At 53.6% G+C, this 20,738-nt stretch overlaps 1 protein-coding gene across 2 annotated transcripts in view; it reads right to left on the bottom strand.

Annotated features, from left to right (window-relative positions):
- Positions 1-20,738, bottom strand: part of MLLT6 (MLLT6, PHD finger containing) — a 72,692-nt gene that overhangs the window by 12,558 nt on the left and 39,396 nt on the right. For both annotated transcript variants that reach the window (XM_074978781.1, XM_074978780.1), the window contains exons 9-12: positions 12,195-12,369; positions 10,746-11,327; positions 7,332-7,516; positions 6,446-6,563 (exon numbers count right to left, since the gene is read on the bottom strand). In XM_074978781.1, coding sequence (XP_074834882.1) covers positions 6,446-6,563; positions 7,332-7,516; positions 10,746-11,327; positions 12,195-12,369 — 1,060 coding nt within the window. The remainder of the gene's footprint in view (positions 1-6,445; positions 6,564-7,331; positions 7,517-10,745; positions 11,328-12,194; positions 12,370-20,738) is intronic.

The raw sequence follows: 20,738 nt of genomic DNA, 5'->3' as shown, positions 1-20,738 counted from the left end.
TGTGAGGGCTGCAGCCTCTGCAGGATGGCAGCACAGAGCAATGTTTCCTGGTGCAGGCGCATCTCTTGGTCTGTTTCTTTAGGCTGGCCATGCTCCCCTGAAATCACTGCCTCCTTTGCTCCTCTGGTTGGGAAAGGGGGGCAAGGCAGGGAGGGGGCTGAGAGCAAGGCCAGTCCTGGGGTTAGGGTGCTAGACCAGGACTTCAGAGAGCTGAGTTCAGGTCTCTGATGGACCCATGATTTGCTCTGTGACATGGCCTGAGTTGCTGTGCCTCAGCTTCCCATCTGTATAATGGGGATAATTGTCCTGCCCTGCCCCGCTAGATGGTTGGGGAGGGTGAATATATTCAGAGGTTGTGATGCATTCAGATACTACCGTGTAAATACCTAGGAGAGGCAGGGCTCCCGGACATATTGGAAGCTGCAGCCACCCTTTCTCTATGCTGTACAAAGCCAGGAGCACTGGTCCAGCTTCCCCAGGAGCGCTCCCCTTCCCCCGCAGGAACAGATGTGAGCAGAGCCAGCAGGCACAGTGCTCTGCCCTGGCAGGGAGGGACTGCCGGGAAGAGCCTGTAGTGCCTGGAAAGATGGATCCAGCCAGCACCAACTGTGGTGCCTGATCTGGGCAGCCTGTTCTTTACTATGCTAAGTCAGGAAGGCTCGAATGGCCCAGCTGGTCTCAGGGATCCCCCGGGGCCAGGTGCTGGACAAGCTGAGCAAACCCCTTCCGATCTAGACCTGTGGCTGAAGTCTCTCTCCAACAGACTCAGAGACTTCATGGCCATATGCAACAGAGAGGGAGCCGTGCTAGTCTATATACAATCAAAACAAAAAAGCAGCCCAGTAGCACTTTAGAGACTAACAAAATAACTTATTTGGAGACGAGCTTCCGTGGGAAAGACCCACTTCTGCAGATCATAGTATGGCTATGGGCTGTCCCACGAACGCTCACCACCTAATACATTATTGTGTTAGTCTCTAAAGTGCTACTGGGCTGCTTTTTTGTTTTCATGGCCATAGAGAATCGCGGTGAGCACCTAGTCTGGCTTCCTGAACATCAGAGGCCGCAGACCCTCCCCCACCCACACCTGCAAGAGGCCCCCAGCCTCTGGCTGAGATACCCAAGTCCTCACCTCACAATTTAAAGATGTCAAGTTACACCACATCTGCCTTTTACCCATGTTTCAACCTGCGTTTGAGCTGGGCTCCAGGCTGCAGAGGGATGGGAGAAACCCGCAGGGTTTCTGCTCGTCTGAGCTGGGGGAAAATTGCTCCCCAACCCCAAATACAGTGATCAGTTAGTCCCTGAGCACGTGGGCCAGATCCCTGGGAAAGAATTCTCTGTAGTAACTCAGAGCCCTGCCCATCTTGTGCCCTGTCCCCACTGCGTGTCTGTAGCCTTTGCCTGTCTGGGGGTATGTCTGTACTTATGGCAGGGATGTGTGTGTGAGTGCAGTATGTCTGTACTTACGGCAGGGTGTGTGTATGTGTGTGTGTGTGAATGCAGTGTGTCTGTACTTACAGCAGGGGGTGTGGGTGTGTGTGTGAGCGCAGTATGTCTGTACTTACGGCAGGATGTGTGTGTGTGAGCGCAGTATGTCTGTACTTACAGCAGGGTGTGTGTGTGTGTGTGTGTGTGTGTGAGCGCAGTATGTCTGTACTTACGGCAGGATGTGTGTGTGTGTGTGTGTGAGTGCAGTATGTCTGTACTTACAGCAGGGTGTGTGTGTGTGTGTGTGCGAGCGCAGCATGTCTGTACTTACAGCAGGGTGTGTGTGTGTGTGTGTGTGAGCGCAGTATGTCTGTACTTACAGCAGGGTGTGTGTGTGTGTGTGTGTGAGCGCAGTATGTCTGTACTTACGGCAGGATGTGTGTGTGTGAGCGCAGTATGTCTGTACTTACGGCAGGGTGAGTGTGTGTGTGTGTGTGTGTGTGTGTGTGTGTGAGCGCAGTATGTCTGTACTTACAGCAGGGTGTGTGTGTGTGTGTGTGTGAGCGCAGCATGTCTGCACTGACACAGGTCAGCGCACTGCAATCCATTTTCCAGGGATTGATTTTGCCATGTGCGGGAAGACACAGCAAAATCGATCTCTCTGGGCTCAGCCGTGGAGCCTGGTACTCCATGCTGACGTGCAGAGCAACGGACGTTGGTGCAAGCCCAAAGATCCCTTATCTACACCGGGGGCAAGTCGATCCTAGCTACGCAAATGGTGTGGCTGGAACTGCGTCTCTGGGATTGGCTTTGGTGCCTAGCACAGGCCAGGCCTGGGAGGGAAGCGCAGCCTAGAACTGACAGCCCTGACAGCCAGGAGGCCATTCCCAGCTGGCTGGCCAGGGAAGCGTGGGAACGGTCAGAGGCACCCATAGGAGGAAAAATCTGGCCAGTCAGGGAGAGGCACTTTCTGTCCCGCTACAGGTGGAGGATCTGGCTCTCCCCCTCTCCCCTCCTACACCCTGTGGCTGAACAAGCTGGTGCTCTGCTCCGCCTCCACCCACAGCTGAAGAATGTGGCTCCCCCTGCCACGGCCCCAGCGCCGGCAGCTCCCCCAGCTGTCCCCCTCCCGTGACGCCAGGAGCCACCATCTCCTGCCCCAGGGGGACCAGGGCTGAGGAGTTCTGCATGTGGATAACTGGGGATGTGTGGGGCACCAGAATTCATTGTGTGCCAACACCATGACAGACAGAGCTCTGACAGGTGCTGCAGAAGCAAAACACACTCAGGGGCCTTTCCCCTCACAGGGGCTGAGTACTCCAAAGAGGCCCAGGCCAGGACCAGCTTTCCAAGACCCAGTACTGCTGGGCTCCTTGGGGAAACCAGCCCCAACTGCAGGGGCCCAACCTGTTCTTGGCTCCATGTGTGGTTCCCTCGCCCCCTGGTATTCCTAGGTGAAAAAACAGAGTACAATCATCAGGGGCCCGGGCCCTTTCTCTGCCCCACCCCCATGGCTGCCACTCAGCCAGCATATGCACCCCATCACTTGGGTAGGTCTCAGACGCTCCGAGCAACAGCCGCTGCCAGCTGGCCTTGCCTCTCTGCCCTGTCTCAGGAGCATTTATTACACGCAAGGATCTGGGACCTTCCCGGTGGGAAGTATGGCCTGGATGCTGGGACAGCGTGAATTATGGTGTCATGTCCCTCAACGTGGGGGGGGGGGTCAACCTACAACTGGTTAGAGAAGTCCAGAGGCCCGTCCCTGCCACCCAAGGGCCCCCCCCCATGGGAGCCAAGCCCTCCCACTGGAGCAAGCCTCCAACCCACCCAACCACCCGAGTGGGAAGTGCCTGGCCCCAGAGCACAGGGAGGGTGGGTGGCCCCAGCCGTGGCACAGCTGAAGCCCAGGAGACTGGAAGGAGCTGCCTGCAGCAGAGGGGTTTGGGGGTGGAGTATGGGCAGGCCACGCCTGGCAGCTTGGGAAGGTCTTGCGTTTGATCCGTGCCACCCCCCAAGCTGCCCTGGCTGCAGCCTCTGGGGCTGAGATGCAGCTGCTACCTTGTCCTAGCCAGGCGCCTCCTGGATTGGCAGGTGGAATGGAAGTCCCGCCCTCCTGTCCAGATAGGCGTGTCTACCTGTCTGTCAAATTCAGCTGGCTCCACCTCTTTGGGGAGAAGTAGCCACTTTGTGAAGGCCAGCCCAGAGCAGCGATGGGCAACCCAGGCTGGGGCGCGTGAGTGGCCCTCCTTCAGCTCAGTGGGCCGCAACATTGTTGTAACCAAGACGGTCTCTGGGGAGAGGGTCATTTTGCTCACTGCGCTGGCGTCCCTCGAATCTGAGACTGAACCGGGGCAGTGTTGTGATTGGCTGCAGAGGGAGCGAGGGCTCTCACAGTCAGCACTGCATGTGATCAGCACGTGCCTCACTTTCTGGTGTGTCACTTCAGTAACACGGGTAGGAAACAATCTACGTGGATGGAAGCCAGTGGAATCTGGCCACCCTGCATGTGGACAACGGCAACAAAATGTCTCATGAAACACACGTAGAGCCCAGATGGGTGGCAGGGTGTCCACCGCTGCTCTGGAGGACTTGAAGAGGTACCAGAGAGGGGACTCACAGCTGCAAGACAGATGAGGTTTGGGAAGAGCTGCAGAAGGCAGTAATTAGGTCTAACCTATTGCCAGAGGGCAGTATAAGAAGGAAGAATTGCCCAGTGGTTAGGGCTCCATTCTCTCCTCTGCTAAAAGCAGCCTGCATGACGTCTCATGAGTGACTTAGCATTTCCTGCGTCAGTGCCCCAGCAGTAAGAGGAGGAGAAGAGCATTAACTCCCACGGTAAATAGATTAACAATTCCAGCATCCTCAAATACGACAGATCAGGAAGCTGGGGACAAAGAGATCATAAAAGATGACAAGCAAGAGGTCCCCTGTGTTACGTGCCCTAAAAGGAAGGTGTAAGGGCTCTATGGTGGAAGAAACAGCCCTGGGAACTTGCCAAGATCCCAAACAAGTGAGAACAGTGAGATTGGAAGTTGATGTGAACAGCCAGACTTTAAACAGAACTGTATATCGGAGGCCCAAGCGGTTTTCAAAATCCAGCTCTGACTGGCTTGTCCTGGTCTCTTTCATCCATCCCCACCTGGCCAGGTATAGGCAGAAGGGAGGGGATGTGCCACTTCCTTCATCCTCCATCAGGTTAAGAGGCACCTTTCTAAACTCACCCTTTGCACTCAGACCAACCCCAGACAGGTGTTTGGCAAGAGGAGATGTGGTTTAGCTTGTTAGTTAAAGTCGGCTCCTTTGTTACACCCCGAGCGTGTCACCCAGTGGAGCTGGAGGTGTAATTTCCAGTACTGGCAGACACACTTGTACTCATACGCTAACAAGAGCAGTGTAGACAGAGCTGCACAAGCTGCCCCATGCACACACCTCGAGTTCCAGATGGGATGGCACATGGGCAGCAGGCCATCTTGCCTCCATGCGGTTACGGCTGCATCAGGGGTGCACAAAGTGAGGGGCAGGCCCCCGCAGGGGGACATGAGATTTTGTAAGGGGGACACAGCACAATCAGCTGCCGGGTCTCAGGTTCATCCATCTCATTACGAATGTTGAAATCTGCGACTGTTTCTCGGTATGTGTATTCACATTTATATACCAGTTCATAACGTCTTCCCATTCCACAGACTTATTTTCTTATGCATGCTGAAAAGGTCTTTCTTCGCATGAACATAACTGAAATTTCCACTGGTTGGGATGACGTTAGACAGGACGCCGGGGGGGCTGCTAATTGTAGGGATAAAAAGTGGTGCCCGATGTAAAAAGTTTGTTCACACCGGGCTACATGGCTATTTTCAGTCAAAGCTAGCGTAAGTCCGAGAGCCAGTGTGATCCCGGGAGCTGGAAAGACCACCACAGCTCCAATCCAAACAAACATCTCCCCAGGCACCTGGACCGCCCCCCCGCCCCCCGTTGCCAAGCACATATCTTGTAAATCTCCTCCATGGGCTTACAACTCAGGCGCAAATGTGCACGTCCATACACATGCCAAACACAGGCTTGCATGCTCATGCAGGCAAACCGGCACACTGCAGACACGAGGGGCCCAATTTTCAACAGAGCTCAGGGTCAGATTCTCAGGGATTGGCAACTGCAACTGTTGCCATAGTCTCAAAATGTTCAGCCCCCCAGCAACCTCACCACTGTGTCACTTCCTGCCAGATTTTCCCAAGAGTTCAGCATCCGACCTACTGAGCTCCTGAAAATTCTGGCCCAGGGGAACATGAGTCACAACCGAAGGAAAAATGGCTAGAAAGTGGGGTGGAGGAGGGACTTTTCTTTTTGCATTTTGTTGCAACCTAAAAACCAGCCCTGCTCAGGCAGAAAAGTTCTCTGCTCTGCAGGTTTCCCTCTTACGAGCCCAGCCCTTTTCCAAGGCAAATGAGCCTGTGTTGGAAGGGAAGTACCTAAGCATTCCTAGGTCAAATTACATGCCAGAAAGTTGTCAATGTGAAAGTGTACAGTTTTGTTGCATTTCACAGAGAAGCCAGAGTCGAAGGGGTACGAAATCACCCCAAAACAAGGCAAAAGCTGAAAGCTTTTGGTGCAAAAATTTGGTGCTCACTTTTCCAAACTATTTTCCCTACATTTGTGCAGACCCAGTGCGTAAAATGAGGAACTCTCCAAAAGGTCACATTTCTGCATCATTCTGGTTCATGCCTGGAGATATACAGACTCCCACAGACAATCCAGCGTGTGAGCTCTTATCATGGGACTATCCCCATGGCTTGTCAGCATCCCAGTCAAGTGCTCTGTTACTGCAGACATAGCATAAGCTGACAAAGACACCTCTGATCTCGACAGTTCATACATTCCAACACACACCCACACACACCTCCAAGCCCCTGGGATGGAGAAGCAGCCGGAAAAGGAAAGCTCAAACTGCCAATGTGATTGTTTCAGTTCTTCCAGGGAAACTTGCTGAGTTCCAAACTCACACACCATATGATTCACGTACCTGCCCGGCTGCTTTCAGACTGATTCAAGAGAGGGTTCATGGACAGGCCAGAAGTCAGGGGGCTTCCAAAAATGTGCGAGGAGGGGAGGCTAAAGGTGGATCCTGCCAGTGAGAACACCTGCAAATGAACAAGAGAAAGGGAAAACTTGCTGAACAGCCTGGGGAACGTGACGCTGAGTTCCCACACCTCAAATGGGTCCCAGTCAACAGGGAAAATATTCCAGAAGAGGCATGAAGTCCTGGGAGCATCAAAAGAGAGCTACTTGTGACTGGTCTTTCCAATGCAAGTGGTTCAGATGAGCAGCTGAATATCAGGCTGACCTTTCTGACCTTAGAGAAGCAATCTCTTTGGACAACACATCGTTGTCCTAGGTACTTATATGGTCCCAATGTCCTTAGCACCTATAGTACCGTGAACTATCATTTTTCTCCTTAGGCAGGGCAGGGCTATTAGCCACATTTTACAGATGAGTAAACTGAGGTTGAGAGCAACTAAGGGAGTTAACTTGAGTCACACAGGGAACCTGTTGGAGCAGGGAGACTCCCATGTGCCAGGCTAGCCTGCCAACCACCAGATCATCCTTATTTGACTGGTGGAGAGGGGATCGGCGACTTGAATCTGTCAGGCAGTGGGTGCTGGCAAGATGGAGCTCAGGGAGCTGCAGTGCAGGAAGTGAGGTTTCCCACATGCTCAAGGAACAAAGGTGGTGGACTCCAGCCTACTTACTTGTGGAGCAATTAAGGTTCCACCTCCTCATTGCTCCGAAGGAGGAAAACCCACCAGCCGCCTCCCATTTAAGCTGCATTGCGCTACCAGGCTGAACTGAATCAGCCCCTGAACCTAGCCCACCCAACGCACCGTGTGCTCCTGTCCCAGCGCCCTTACCTGAGTGGTGGACACGGCGGAGGAAGAGGAGGTGGGGATGGTGCTCGCGAAGGGCGAGCGGCTGAGCTGCGGGAGCGAGGAGGTGCCCTGGTGTGCGAGGAGGCTGGAGGAGAGGGGTGTGCTGCACACGGCCCGCAGCACCCCACCCCCGTGGGAAATGGGGTCCTTGTTACTGGTGTAGATGCCTGAATGGAAAACACAGCGGGGGTGAGGCAGGGGGAGCAGTAAGAACTCCAGGCTCAGCATTCAGAGCTGATGGGGTTTATGCCAGGAGAGACCACTGGGACATCGAGTGAGACCTCCTGCCTAGCACCACCTCAGCTCCCCCTGCACTGAGCCCTGCAACTTGGGCTGGGCTAAAGAACCTTCTGAAGAACCTTGACTGTGAAGCCCCTCAGGCCATGGGGAGCCCACCACTGCCCCAGGGTGTCTGTCCTGAGCTCGGTCTCCCACAACATGAGAAAGGACCCCCTTGGCTCTGCTTTGGATTTCTCAGGCTTTTGCTTCCAGCCCTTCATTCCCGTTTCTCCACTAGATTAAAGACCCTTTTAATATCTGGCTGTTTCTCCCTATGAAGGAATGTCTTACACTGTCATCAAGTTACCCTGTTGATCTTCCTTCTGATGGACTGAATTCTCCCAAGACCATGATCTAGGACGGGGTGAGAAAACTTTTTACATGGGGCCCCACTTTTTGGCTCTGCAATTAGCGCCCCTCTCCACCCCACCCCCAACCAGTCTAATGTCACCCAAACTGACAGAAATTTCAATTATGTTCATATGAAAAAAAAAAAACGGTCAGAAAAATAAGTCTGTGGAACGTAAGAATGTTACGAATCGGTCTATCAATGTGAATACGCAGCCATCAAAACAGTCACAGATTTCAACCTTTTCAATGAGACAGATGATCCTGAGACCCAGCAGCCGCTCATGCTACACCTCCCTATGAAATGTCATGTCCCCCCGAAGAGGCCCACTCCCTGCCCACTTTGCACACCCCTGAGCTATGAGTCTGCCCCTGCTGAGGAAAGACAGTCAGGGGCTGGGTGATGATTCGCAGCTTGGATTAGAATCCTCCCTGCCCCACAACAAGTGAGGGACAAGTGAGTCCACAAAGCAGCCCACCCAGTGACTTAGGGAACCTTGTTTAATTGGGGCCTAAAGCTTTTGTGTATCCACTGATTTGAGGTGCGTCCATTGGGGGAATAAGTTTTTCAGAGGGGGCTGAGCCACTGTTCCTGCTAATTTTTTCCATCCGTGTGTGGAATAAAGTTTGTTATATGCACCGAGGCATGTGAGGATATGCACCACCAACAGAAACACAGGCTGCCGGCTGTGGTCACTCTGCTGCTTAGCTGGATGGTACCTGAATCTCTCCTGGGTGACTGCCCAAGTGCTCAGCTTACATGGAACAATGCAAAGCACCCTCAGCACTTGCTGATTCATCTGGAACTCTAGGGGTGCAAAGCCCGCTGAAAACCAGACCCGAGGTATCTCCGGCTGGGCTCCCCAAAACCCAAGGCACGCAGTAAAGAGCAGCTACTTGAAGACTGAGGCCTAAGAGAGCCCCCTGCTGCCTTACAGATGAGGGGCATGGAGCATCTCATTTACTGTCTTGGATTCTAGAATGGAAGGGAGACCTTTTGGCACATGGCCAGCTCTGGTATCTCTGGTCCCAGAGAGCTCAGATGCCCCTACAGCCCTAGCATCTGGAACAAGTGGGGATGGAGCTCTGCCCTTCCCCTGGATGCTCCCATTCTGCAGCCACAAAAACCAAGGCACAAAACATTTTGTCCAAAGGCTCAGGCAGGCAAAGCGACTCCAGCAGCTAAGACTCCTCCTCTCTCGCTGTAGACATGCTCCCACGTGCATCACAGGCAATGGTGCATAGGCGTGTGGTGAGGCTGAATAAGGAGGCAGGAGGGTGGGGGAATGACAGTCCAGGGAGGGGCTCTGTCTGCCTTCCCCGACAGTGGCCCTAGGGCTTGGATCCTGCAGAACAGCTGCCAACATCCTTTTCCAGGAGGGGGGAGAATAAGCCAATGTACTCCTCCCCCTCGCACTGCAACATCTCTTTGTTGTTCCCCAGGATGGGGGAGGAGGTGAAATATCAGCCAGGGTTATGGCCAAGGAGGTTGCAGCAGTTCCTCGGAGCTACTCCCTGGATTACATCCCCAATTCACACCCCCGCCCCCTCCCCCAAACTCTCTCAGCCAGCCCAGACAGAGGGGGCCGCTGCTCCCAGGCACATGCAACAAAATTACACCCTCCCCAACTAATTTGACCTAAATAGGAGCATCTGCAAACAACCCACAATAGACTGGCCCTGCTGCCAAAAAGTGTCAAGCCTTAGAAACAGGCTTAAGCCCCAGGCTCCTCCTCCTGCTCCTTTGCCTTAACCCTTTCCTGCCACAGCTCAGCAGCACTGCCATCCTTTCCAGCAAGCAGAGTTGTGTGGCAGAGCCAGGCGGCCCCAGCTTCACACATACAAGTCACCCATTTTTACCTATCCTGGCCTACCCCTAACATGGGATTAGTGCAGGAGTGGGGAAGGGTTTCTTTTAATTTTTCCCATCTGTGGGTGGAATAAATTTTGTTATGTGCACTGAGGGATGTGCACCACCAATCAAAACACAGGCTGCCGGCTCTGGGTGCTCTGCTAATCAGCCGGGCAGCACCTGAATCTCTCCTGGACAGTCATGAAAGCACTCAGCTTCGCGGAAACACTGGAGTGGGGAACCTCTGGCCTACTGGCCAGATCTAGCTCAACTTAATTTCACTTGGCCCTCAGCAAGTTTCTGTGTTGCTGGCCAGCGCCCCAAGTCTGTGAGCGCTGGTTCTTGGTGATCAGGGCAGCGCTGCATGCCGGCCTTGTAGCACAGTTTGGTCAGGAACAGTGTCCCCTGTAAGCTGTGGGGCCATGCAGGAAAGATTCCAACGCCGCCCACGAAAGCTTATGCTCCAAAAACCCTGTTAGTCTACAAAGTGCCATAGGACCTGTTGTTCTGGCGGATATGGACTCAGACAGCGACCCCTCTGAACCTGCCATTGGGATCCTGTGCTCACCTGGGAGGGATTCTGAACCTAGCCTTAGACAGGAAGGAAAAACATGGTCTGGATTTCTACAGTCATTTGGAATGGAGGCAGGAGGGCACAGGCCTGGGTGGAGCAGAAAGGCTGGTTAGAAGGAGAACATGACCTGGTGTTTCTGGATATCTGGAATGGAGCCTAAAAGGCGGAAAACTTGGCGAGGAACTCCTGTGTTCACTGGGGAGGGATTCAGACATCAGCCAGAGGTGTTCACTGCTCCGACTCTCACGGATTTCAATGGACGACAGGTACCAAAATACCCTGGGAAGAGAGCCAGTGGGAAAGGAGGCTGACGGGAGTCCCATGCCATGGGAGGAGAATATACCTGAGCCTAGCAGCGGGGACTCCAGGCTAAGGCTGGGCAGGGTCCCGGTGTGGCTGAAGGACCGCGAGGTGTTGCCGATGCTGGAGCTGACGAGGGAGCCCCCGGAGAAGGGCGAGGAGGAAGTAGCTGTGGAGCCAGTCAGCTGGCTCCCGAGCACTTCCTTGTTCTTGCCCCCCTTCGGCCTGCCTGGCCCGTGCTTGCTTTTCTTGCTGACTTTGTGCTTCTTCTCCTTCAGCACCTCCCCGTCCTCGATGCTGAGGGACGGCATACGCTTATGGCTGCTGCCACCACCACTGCCTCCGCCCCCAGAGCCACTCACAGGGTTCGAGGCCTTGTAGTCCACAGGGGAGGCGACACGGCCCCGCTGCTGGCTCACTGCCGAGGTGGAGAAGCGCATGATGGAGCCGAAGCCGGAGAAGACGACCTTCTGCTCGAAGACGTCCCCTTTCTGCCCTTCATACAGCGGGGAGCAGTGGGAAGAGGAGGAGGAGGAGATGGGCTTCCGGTACTTCTCTTCCTCTTGCTCGAGCTTGGGGAATGTCACAAAATCCTGGGAGCACTGCAGGGAGCTGCACGAGGTACCTGGGGGGTGCAAAGAGGAAAGCAATTCAGAATTCAAATCCTCTTGCTGAGAAAGCCCAGATGCCTGATCTAGAGGAGGATCACCATCAGCAGTACAGGGTCTAAGACACAGTGCGGCAACCCTCTCCAACAGAGAGGTGGGTTACCAGGCTCATTACAAGACTAAGGACCCTGCCATCATGCAGGGCACTGTTTGTGGGGAGGTGACTGCCCCTGCAGCCTAGTTCGGTGTCCCACAGGAGGAAAGGCGCGAGAGGCAGGGATGGTTATCACAATGGTTCGGGCGAGGTCAGAGCTACACGTGAGCTCAGGGGTGTTTGGTTCAGGCCTGTCTCACAGTTAAGGAGGGGACACCATTGACTCAAGAGGGGAAAGGCAGGTGCTGAACAGGCTGCCTCTGTGCATTTTCCTTTCCCTCTGCCCTCCACTCTGACAGATGGACCTTCCTTTCCTTGCAGTGAAGACAAGGCCCATCCAGGAGTACAACTCCAATCCACATCTGGACCTGGTTGTCCTGTCCCCATATGGCGTTAATAAAACAAGAGTCTGGTGGCCTCTCAAGGGCTTTTACAATTAGCAATTAATTAAGTTTTCTAACTCCCCCAGAAGGCGAGTCAGTATCATTTTAGAGGGGGGAAACCGAGGCACAGTGGAGCACCACTCGCTCAAGGTCATGTAACAAAAATCACAGAACTGGAAAGGACCTTGAAAGGTCATCTAAGTCCAACTCCCTGCACTTGCAGCAGGATCTAGCACCAGGTGCATCGTCCCTGCTCCGTGGTACTCAAAAGCTGGTATCATGAAACACATTTGAGGCTCCAACAAGGGTCCAGCTCTCTCCCTCCAATGTGACACACCCCCCCTTACCTGCAGGCTGGAAAGTGCTACTGGAGGGAGCTGAGGTGAAGCTGGCTGAGGGTTTCCCGCTTCCCGTCTTCTTCCCCTTGTGGCTGGTGCCATGGCTGGAGGACTTCTTGCCTTTCACCTCTGACCTGCTGATCTCTGAGGTCTCTTTGCTGCCCTCATGATGGGCAGTGGAAGCCTGGAAAGCAGAAAAGTAACAAGGACAAAGAGTCAGCCAGCATGCAACTGTCTTTCTCCTTGGTGATTTGTCATGTGATGGAATTTCTCCTCCAGTAAAGAGACAGTCCAAACACAGCCCATGGCCAATTTTCTCTCCCCACTCAACAGTGGGTAGAAGAGCAATATTCTCCCATATCAGCTCTTTTGGGGGCAGTGTTCCCTGTAAGCTGAGCCCTGGGGCGGCTGCTCAAGAGAACTTCTAATGCCACCCAGTGGAGCACCCACAGCTAGGTTCAAGTTCTAGTCTTACAACCCTTGTGGATCCAAAGCCTCCACATAAACCAATGAGCGTGTAACTGTTGTGGGATTGGGCCCAAAAAAGGAACAAAATATGCGCTTGTGTCTAGCAAAACATCAGCCCATCAATAGGATAATTCAAAGAAAACCTAACACTATTTTCTGCTAGAGGCACTTTAGCACCAGGAAATTATAAGCAAACCAGAAGGAGTTAAAAAAGGAAAGGAAAATTAAGATTTGAAGGAAAATTGTAACAAATTCCACATATTGTCAAAGGTGTGGCTAATCCAATCCAGGGAATGATTTGTACAGTTCAGGTATGTTGACTGCAAGGAGTAAGAGGGAAATTGCTTTGGGTGCTGAAAGGTGTATAACTAAATAACTATGCCCAGAAAGTACAATTTATGTACACCTCTTGGAGAGAGGAAAAAATAGGTCTGTGATACAGACACATCAATGCCTGGCTGTGTTCCCTGTAAACCAAGCACTTGGGTGGCAGCCCAGGAGAGATTCAGATGCCACAAAGATGGCACCCTGGGTTTCTATGGGTGGTGCACATCCCCACATGCCTTGGTGCACATAACAAAATTTATTCAGCCCATAGCTGGACAAAATTAGAGGGAATGCTGATGCCCGTATAATAATCTATCCCCATTTCCCCATCTTGAATTAATCAATCCACACAATCTAATGGCTGGCAGCCTAATGCATGCCAGATGTGCTGGGAATATGAAAGACAGAAGGAAGGGAGTGGTGGAAATTGGAAAAGGGGCTGGGGGGAGAATCTGTGTTTTCTCATCACTAACTTCTGCATGTTGAAGATTAAACTCTTTTGATTTATGATCACAGAGGGAGCAGGAAAATCTTTCCGACTTCCACATCTGCGAGCAGAGGGTAGAAGGGGAGGAGGAGGTGGAACCTGGGAGTGATGGGATACCATGAGGCTGTTCAAAAGCCACAGTGAAAGCATGCTTCAAGTCTCCAGCAACTGTGCCAGGGTGCCGACACGTGCTCCTGAAGATAGGAGTCAGAATGGGTGCAAAGCCCTCAAGACTCTCCCCCCCACCAAATCCATTTCTTCTGATCCTCCAACCTAGTGTTCAAAGCTACAGAGAAGCAGAGAGAGAGAGCTACTGACAAACCCCATCAAAGAGGCTTCTTTTTAATCTAGCAAGCCACAAAGGAAGTCTGCAGATCACCGGGGACTGGCAGCCCAGTGGGGTGACATGAGAGCTGTGAAACAATTCTTGGTGGCCAAATTAAACATAAACAAATAGACAGGGAGCGCATACGTACAGCACCTAGCGCAACAGGGCCTCAATCTCATCTGGCACTACCGTAATACAAAACCTAAGGAAGACCGAATAGACCATAGAGATTTCAGTCCTCTCTCATTCTGAGAGGTGGTCTGTCCAGCTGAGCACTGGGGCTGTTGGGGGGTGGGAAGACTTCCATGTTGCTGTCCACTTGGTACCTCTCCAATTGCAACACAGATGTTTTCAGGCTCTAGGGCTGTCCACTTCCCACCAGCACTAAATTCACCAGAAGGGGGGCCAGTTCCAGAGGATGCATTGTACGTGTGTGTTTTGGATAGCGCGGGGGAGCATGTTGAGGAGAAACACCCTCGCCCCCCCACCGTGCTGCGAATGCGACAGGTCCCTCGTAAAATCTCACTGGCATTTACATTTTAAAGGCCTGTTTAAGAAAACCCCACATGAGATGGGTCTCCCAGCCCGACTGAGCCATGAATCATACCCAGAATCAAATTCCACGGTCCACAAGCCAGGAGATGGAAGGGCCAGATCCCACCCCCTCCCCCTTCCAAGAGCCCCACGCTAACCCCCTGTGCAGCTGTACCTGTTTCCTGGCCTCCCTCCGACCCTCTGCAGCATCCGAGCTGTTGATTCATTCATTTATTTGTCGGAAATCAGAGGAGCGTCTCTTTGCGCTCTGATTGGTGGGATGAGTGCTAGAGGGAACCACTGATGAGGAAGCAGGGGGAGGGGTGGATGACACTCGTCTAGAAGGGCCTGCCTTGGATTAAACTAATACTGACTGGGTGTGGGGGGCAGCATGGGGAAGATGGGAACCGTGCATGATCCAGTGACAGCCAGGCCGGACAAATGCTTGCAGGGAAGCAGCCGCCCAAAGGGCACAGAATTAACCAGCTGCTAGTTACAGAGGGAATTTTGACCATGGGTGACCCCTACAGCAAGAGCCCTGAGCCTCCAGAACGGCAATGGCTCCATCACACACAGCAAGGGAGCGCCTCAGTCGTTACTGACTCTATGCTCCCCACAGCCCCGTGAGGAAGGACCCTGCTGGTCTCCCCATTTTACAGATGGGGACCAGAGGCACAGAGAGACAGAAGGCCCAGATCTGAAAAGGTATTTAGGCTCTGCAGTGCCTAACTGATTAAGGAGCCTAAGTTGCATTTTCCCAGGGATTTCAGCACTCAAGGCAGAAGCTCTTTGACAGGGGATAGGATTCCGGCTCCTATATGCCTTTTGAAAATGAGACACTCTCCACCTCACCCAGTCTTCTAAATCCCAAACCCCTGCACCACCCTCCTCTTCTTAGCAGCACGCTAACGTGGCTGCTTCGTCACAACAACTGGGGCCCGGGTTCCCTGTAAGCTGCGGACTTGTACAACCACTCAGGAGACCTTCCCAAGCTGCCCATCTGATGAGCTGAGCGTATGCAGCTTGTTTTTCTTGGTGGCGCACATTCGCACTGGCCTCAGTGCACACAACAAGATTGATTCTGCCTATGGATGGGAGAGAGCAGAAGGGACATTACCCAGGGGAGTCCCTGGGCACTGAAGGGCCGTTCGGTGCTCTACTCCCAACTTCCAGCGGGAGCTGCTAATAATGCATTGATGTTCTGCAGCACCTTCCCTCTGAGAGACTCAGAGCTCTTTGCAGCTGTCAGTGAATGACGCCAGCTGAGGAGGACACAGGTCAGCACTGTTACCTATGTCCTCAGGAGGGGGCAACAGAGCAAACGAGGTTCACGGCTGTCTCTGCTCCCATTGATGCTAATGGCAAAACTCCCACTGGCTATTTCTATCCTCTCTTGATTCATATCTCATCCTCCCCACTGAACTAGCTGAGCGCCTTCCGGGTGTGGCTGGCAGGCACTCAGATGCTGCAGTGCAGAACAGATTTCAGGATCAGGCCAAAAGTCACATCTATCGGGACCCCAGATTTCTCTCCATGGGCTGGGCATCATGTTTACTGGGATCTGCCACCCCTCATCCCATGTTGTTTTATTAATACAGATGTTACAAGCTGACGGGGGTGGGGTGGGGGGGGCAGTTCCCCAGCAGATTTGTCCTGTCTTTCTTGCCCCCTTGTCAGGGCCGCCCAAAGCTGCAGAGAAGCCAGTTGTCCGGACTTCGGTCTGTGTGCTGCGACCATGCGTCACGCCAGAAGGGACGTGAGGGGGCTTAGCGCAGGGTCCCGTGTGCTTAATTAAGCCTTGAACTGGAAAACTTGAGCTTCCCCTCCTGCCCCCTGCTGCCTCGCATGCAGCTGCAGGGATGGCAAATCAAGATGAAACCAGCCTGTTCTCAGCGCTCTGACAGCATGGGGCTCTGGCTCCTGCTGGTGCACAGCCAGGCTCAGATGACACTGGGAAGCCCTGACAACAGCCCAGTCTCTGGGATGGAAATGTCCAATCACGTGCTTCCCCCTCCCCACCTTCCCTTCCCAGCACCTGACCTGGAAGAGCGGGTGAGGGGCGGCCCTGGCACGGCTGGCTTGCTAGGCTTGCAGAGCTCCGAGGAAGCTGACCTGGCCTGCCAGATGTGCCGGCCCAGAGAAGCATGTGGGAGTGCGTGTCAACAAGCGATCGGGATGTCTGCAGCTGCTGGGAGACAGCAGCTGGGGCAGCCAGGAAAGGCAGCAGATTTACTGCAAGTGCACTAGGCAGAGCCGAGATGGCCCCCTCGGGGCTACGGTCGGGGGTGGGGAGAGGAGACAGACAGCTCCTTGTTGTGTGCCATGCTTGGATACCTGAGACCGCAGCAGCCATGCATCTGCTGCAGTACGAGTTTCTGCTCATGCACACGACCCAACCTGCTCCCAAACAGTCCAGCCTCACCCCTGGATCCTGCCCAACACAACAGCCCCTCCGCAGCACCCCACCAACCTCCCAGCATTCTGTGCGCTGTCCCAGGGACCAGTTACCCATGGTACTGACAGGGCCCTTGTTACTGAGCAGCTCACACTCATTACTCTAGCTATCCTCCCTGGGAAGTAGACCAGTGCTGTTCCCCTGGTTTTACACATAGGGAGAGAAGGTGCAGAGCGGCAGAAGGTCCCAGAGCCCAAGCCCCAACATTTATACCATAATAAAACAGCCCCACGGCATGAGCTGGCTGCAATGCTCCAGTCATGGGGCTCTAACTGCAGTGCAGATGGACTGTCTGGATCAGGATTTCAAAGGCATTTAGGGCCCAGAGCCTTAATCCAAAACTCTCTCATCCAGCAACATCTGTAATCCAGCATGATTTTAATTTGCTGGACAACCACTTCTCATGGGTGTGGCCAAAGTTCCTGCAATTCCATGAAGTCTGTTTCCAGCCACCAGTGCTGGCGCCCAGAGTTCTGTGCTGTTATTTAGCTGTAATTTACCCCTAGTGGCTTCTAAAAGCCCAGTCAGCAGTGGGAGTGTCGGTGATGTACTACACAATATTGACCTCCCGTGGTCCGGCAAATTCTCTCATCCGGCACCAGTCGGGTCCCAAGGGTGCTGGATGAGAGAGGTTCAACCTGTATTTAGGCTCCTAACTTCCATTAGAACCCAAGGGAGTCAGAAACCAGATACCTCTTGGTAACTTGCCCAAGGCCATACAAACAGTGTTCCTTGTAAGCTGAATGGCTTGGGCGGCCACCCAGAAGACAGTCAGATGTGGCCCAGCTGACTGGCAGAGCGCTCGCAGCAGCCCATACCGCATGTGTTTCCACTGGTGGTGCATGTCCCCCTGTGCTTTGGTGCACATAACAAAATTTATTCTGCCCATGAATGGAAAAAATTAGAGGGAACCCCTCATACAAGACACTCCTGGGCAGAGCCAAGAACTGAGCCCAGGTCTCCTACAGGCTTATCTGTTCCCCAGAGCTGCCCCCCACCTACACACCTGGCTGCAAGAAATAACAAGTGCCATTGGACTGAGTCTCTAGAGAAGAAGGTGGCAGCAAAGCGGAGGGTTAACCTGTTTTCTGTCTCCACTCACCCCTATCCCTTTTAGCCCAGTCCCATCAGCAGCTCCTCCATCCTGGCCCCAGTGCAGGCTGGTGAGATCTGGTGGCAAAAGGGCCTGACTGATGGACTGAGAAGTTCAGAGTTACACAGCGTTTGTGCCGCTCCTCTGGCACCTAAATATTTGCCCGAGTTAGCAATTCCCTTCCCCCTTCTTCCTCCTTCCACCCTCCCCCAGCTCCTGCCCTCATTAAAAGCACTGACGAGCTTTGATCCTGGCTGTCTGCATATTGGGACAGAAGCACAAATCCCTCTGGAGATGGGGCTGCCGTGGCAACCATGCTACCAACTCCCTCTCCCGGCCAAGCTGAAAGAGATTAGCTGGCAGCCTGCAGGCGGGGTTGGATGCCAAGGGCTGCCCGTGCTCCTTCCGAGCACAGGGTGCCAGGAGAAAGGGAGAATGCTGCCACAGCTGCCCTTGGCAGGGCTCGGATGTTTGGCTGCAGACATCCTATCCTCTCGGATTCAGTCCGGCCCCAGTCTCCATTCCTTGAGTGACTCTCGCCAGCTTCCACAGAGGGGTGATTCTGCAGTCTTCCCTGTAAGCTGAGTGCCTGGGCAGACACCCAGGAGAGATCAAATGCCACCGCGCTGATCAGCAGACTGCCCACAGCCTGTGTTTCTACTGGTGCTGCACATTACACAGGCCTGGGCACACAGCACAAAATTTATTTTGCATGTGGATGAAAAAAAATGATGTGACGCTTGCCAGACAGGCTAATTCTTTCAGACCTGGCAGGCTTTCGGATGGTCCTCAAGAAACCAAAGGGATGACACGGCTCTGCCCAGTACGAGATCCCCCATCCCTGCACCTTGCCAACGGGGTGTGCTGAAGGAACCCAGGCAACTTGCAACTTAGTCTGGATTCAACTTAGTCTGGCAGCTGAGAGACCAAAGGCTCCCTGGTGCCAGTGCCCTCAGAAGTCCAGCTCCTTCACAGCTGAGACAGCCTGGCTGCTTCCTGCTGTGTAACAGAGCCCGCTCTCCCCGCTGTTAGCCCTCAACACTGCCGCTGGACAGGGTACGGGCTCCAGAGCCGGGCAGCCTTTGTGCCCACAGAGCCACCGGCATGCCTGGAATGTGGTGAGTGAGGCCAGCTGTGGGGATAAGCCCAGAGGCCAGGAGGACAGCTAGGTCAGTGGCTGCAGGAGGCTCTCACGAGGCCTGGTTTGTCTGCCCGGGGGCATCTGGCAGGAGTGCCCAGGGCCTGCAGGGGCAGGAGGAAGTGAGCGCTGCTGTTTGGGAGAAAGCCATGGCTGGGTGGACCTAGCTGGGATCTGAAGCGGAGTGCAGCTTGGTAGCTGATAGGACCATCTCCAGGGGGCCATACCATTAGCGGTATTACAGAAGCACTTAACTGAGATCAGGGCCCCACTGTGCTAGACATGGGACAGACACATCCTCAGGCACTGAAAGATTTACAGCCGCTACAGGGAAGAGCCAGGCGGTTGGGAGCAGGGATGTTAATGATTAACCAGTTAACTGGGAGGGGCTGGAGCAGCACCTCCACCAGCCAAAGTCAGGTGGCAGCTCCAGTCCTGCCAGGCCTGCACTCCAGCCTGGTCAGAGGAGTGCTGCTCCACAGAAGCTGTGGGAGTGCTGAGAGCTGGGGGCACGTCATCCCGACTGGAGAAACCCTTGACTGCTACGGGGTCCACTTACCGTTTAATACTTATTAAACAGGCTTTTACACCACTAATTCAGACCAACATTCCCACTAATCTTTTTCCATCTGTCTGGGGAATAAATTTTGTGACGTGCACAGAGGCATGTGTGAATGTGCACCACCAGTAGAAACAAAACCCAGCTGTGGGGGCTCTGCTAATCAGCTGGGCGGCATTTGACTCTCTCCTGAGTGGCTGCACAAGCTCCCAGCTGACAGGGAACACTGGTTGGGAGGGGAAACGGAGGCATGGGGGGAAATGACTTCTCCAAGGTCACCCAGTGGGTCACTGTCAGTGTCAGATACGGAATCGAGTTCTCTTGACATCTGGTCCCATGCTCTAAACACCGGACTGCCCTGCCTCTCTCACAGTAAAGCGATGCACAATGATGACAGCTCTACCAATTAGTTCATCCCCAAACACTTTTGAGTTTGCCACCCACCTCCACAGCCTGAGCACTTAACTTGGCCCCAAACTCCAGTAGGTGTACTTCTACCAATCGCCACCAGTCAAAGTTGCATGCCGGGAGCTTGGCCCCTGTCTCCCAGAGATTCCCTGGTTGAGTCATTTATATTAGCCCACAATGCACTGCAAACACTTCTCAAGCGGCTTTGTGCAGAATGGTGGCCCGAGGGACACTCAGGTTCTTACCCATGGAGTACGGCATATTGCTGATGCAAGCAGCCAAACACGCACACGCTCCAGCGATATACTTTGGCGGCAATCAGGTGATGTAATTTGCACCGATCAAAGTTTGTCGTGTAGACACAGCCTAAAGTCCTGACTCTTCTGGTGTTATTTTTGCGTTACACCAGTGCATACCCTGGTCAGCTGTGTAACACTAGTGCAAGATGGAGCTTGCCCCTCTACATTAGGAGTCTCCTGCTGTGCAACTGCACTAGTGTCATCATACCAGAGCCAAGATTTATCACCATGTACCCCTCTGCAGCTTCAAATAGATTGTTCACTCCCAACCCAGAACAGTCATGCAACATTGCGGTGTGCTGTCAAGCAGCCGCTGTGCTCCTCCCCAGAAGGAGGTGCACCGCACTCAGAGCAAGTTTGTGCAACGGTTTTGGACCTGCGTACAAGCACTAGGGGAATACCACTCGTTAATAACAACCCTGTGGAAAGAACTGGGGCCTTGCTACTCAGCAACGGC

The sequence above is a fragment of the Carettochelys insculpta genome, chromosome 28 (assembly GCF_033958435.1).
Source record: "Carettochelys insculpta isolate YL-2023 chromosome 28, ASM3395843v1, whole genome shotgun sequence".
NCBI lineage: Eukaryota > Metazoa > Chordata > Testudines > Carettochelyidae > Carettochelys > Carettochelys insculpta.
The sequence above is the reverse complement of the archived record's forward strand: the minus strand, read 5'-3'. Positions and strand labels throughout refer to the sequence as shown.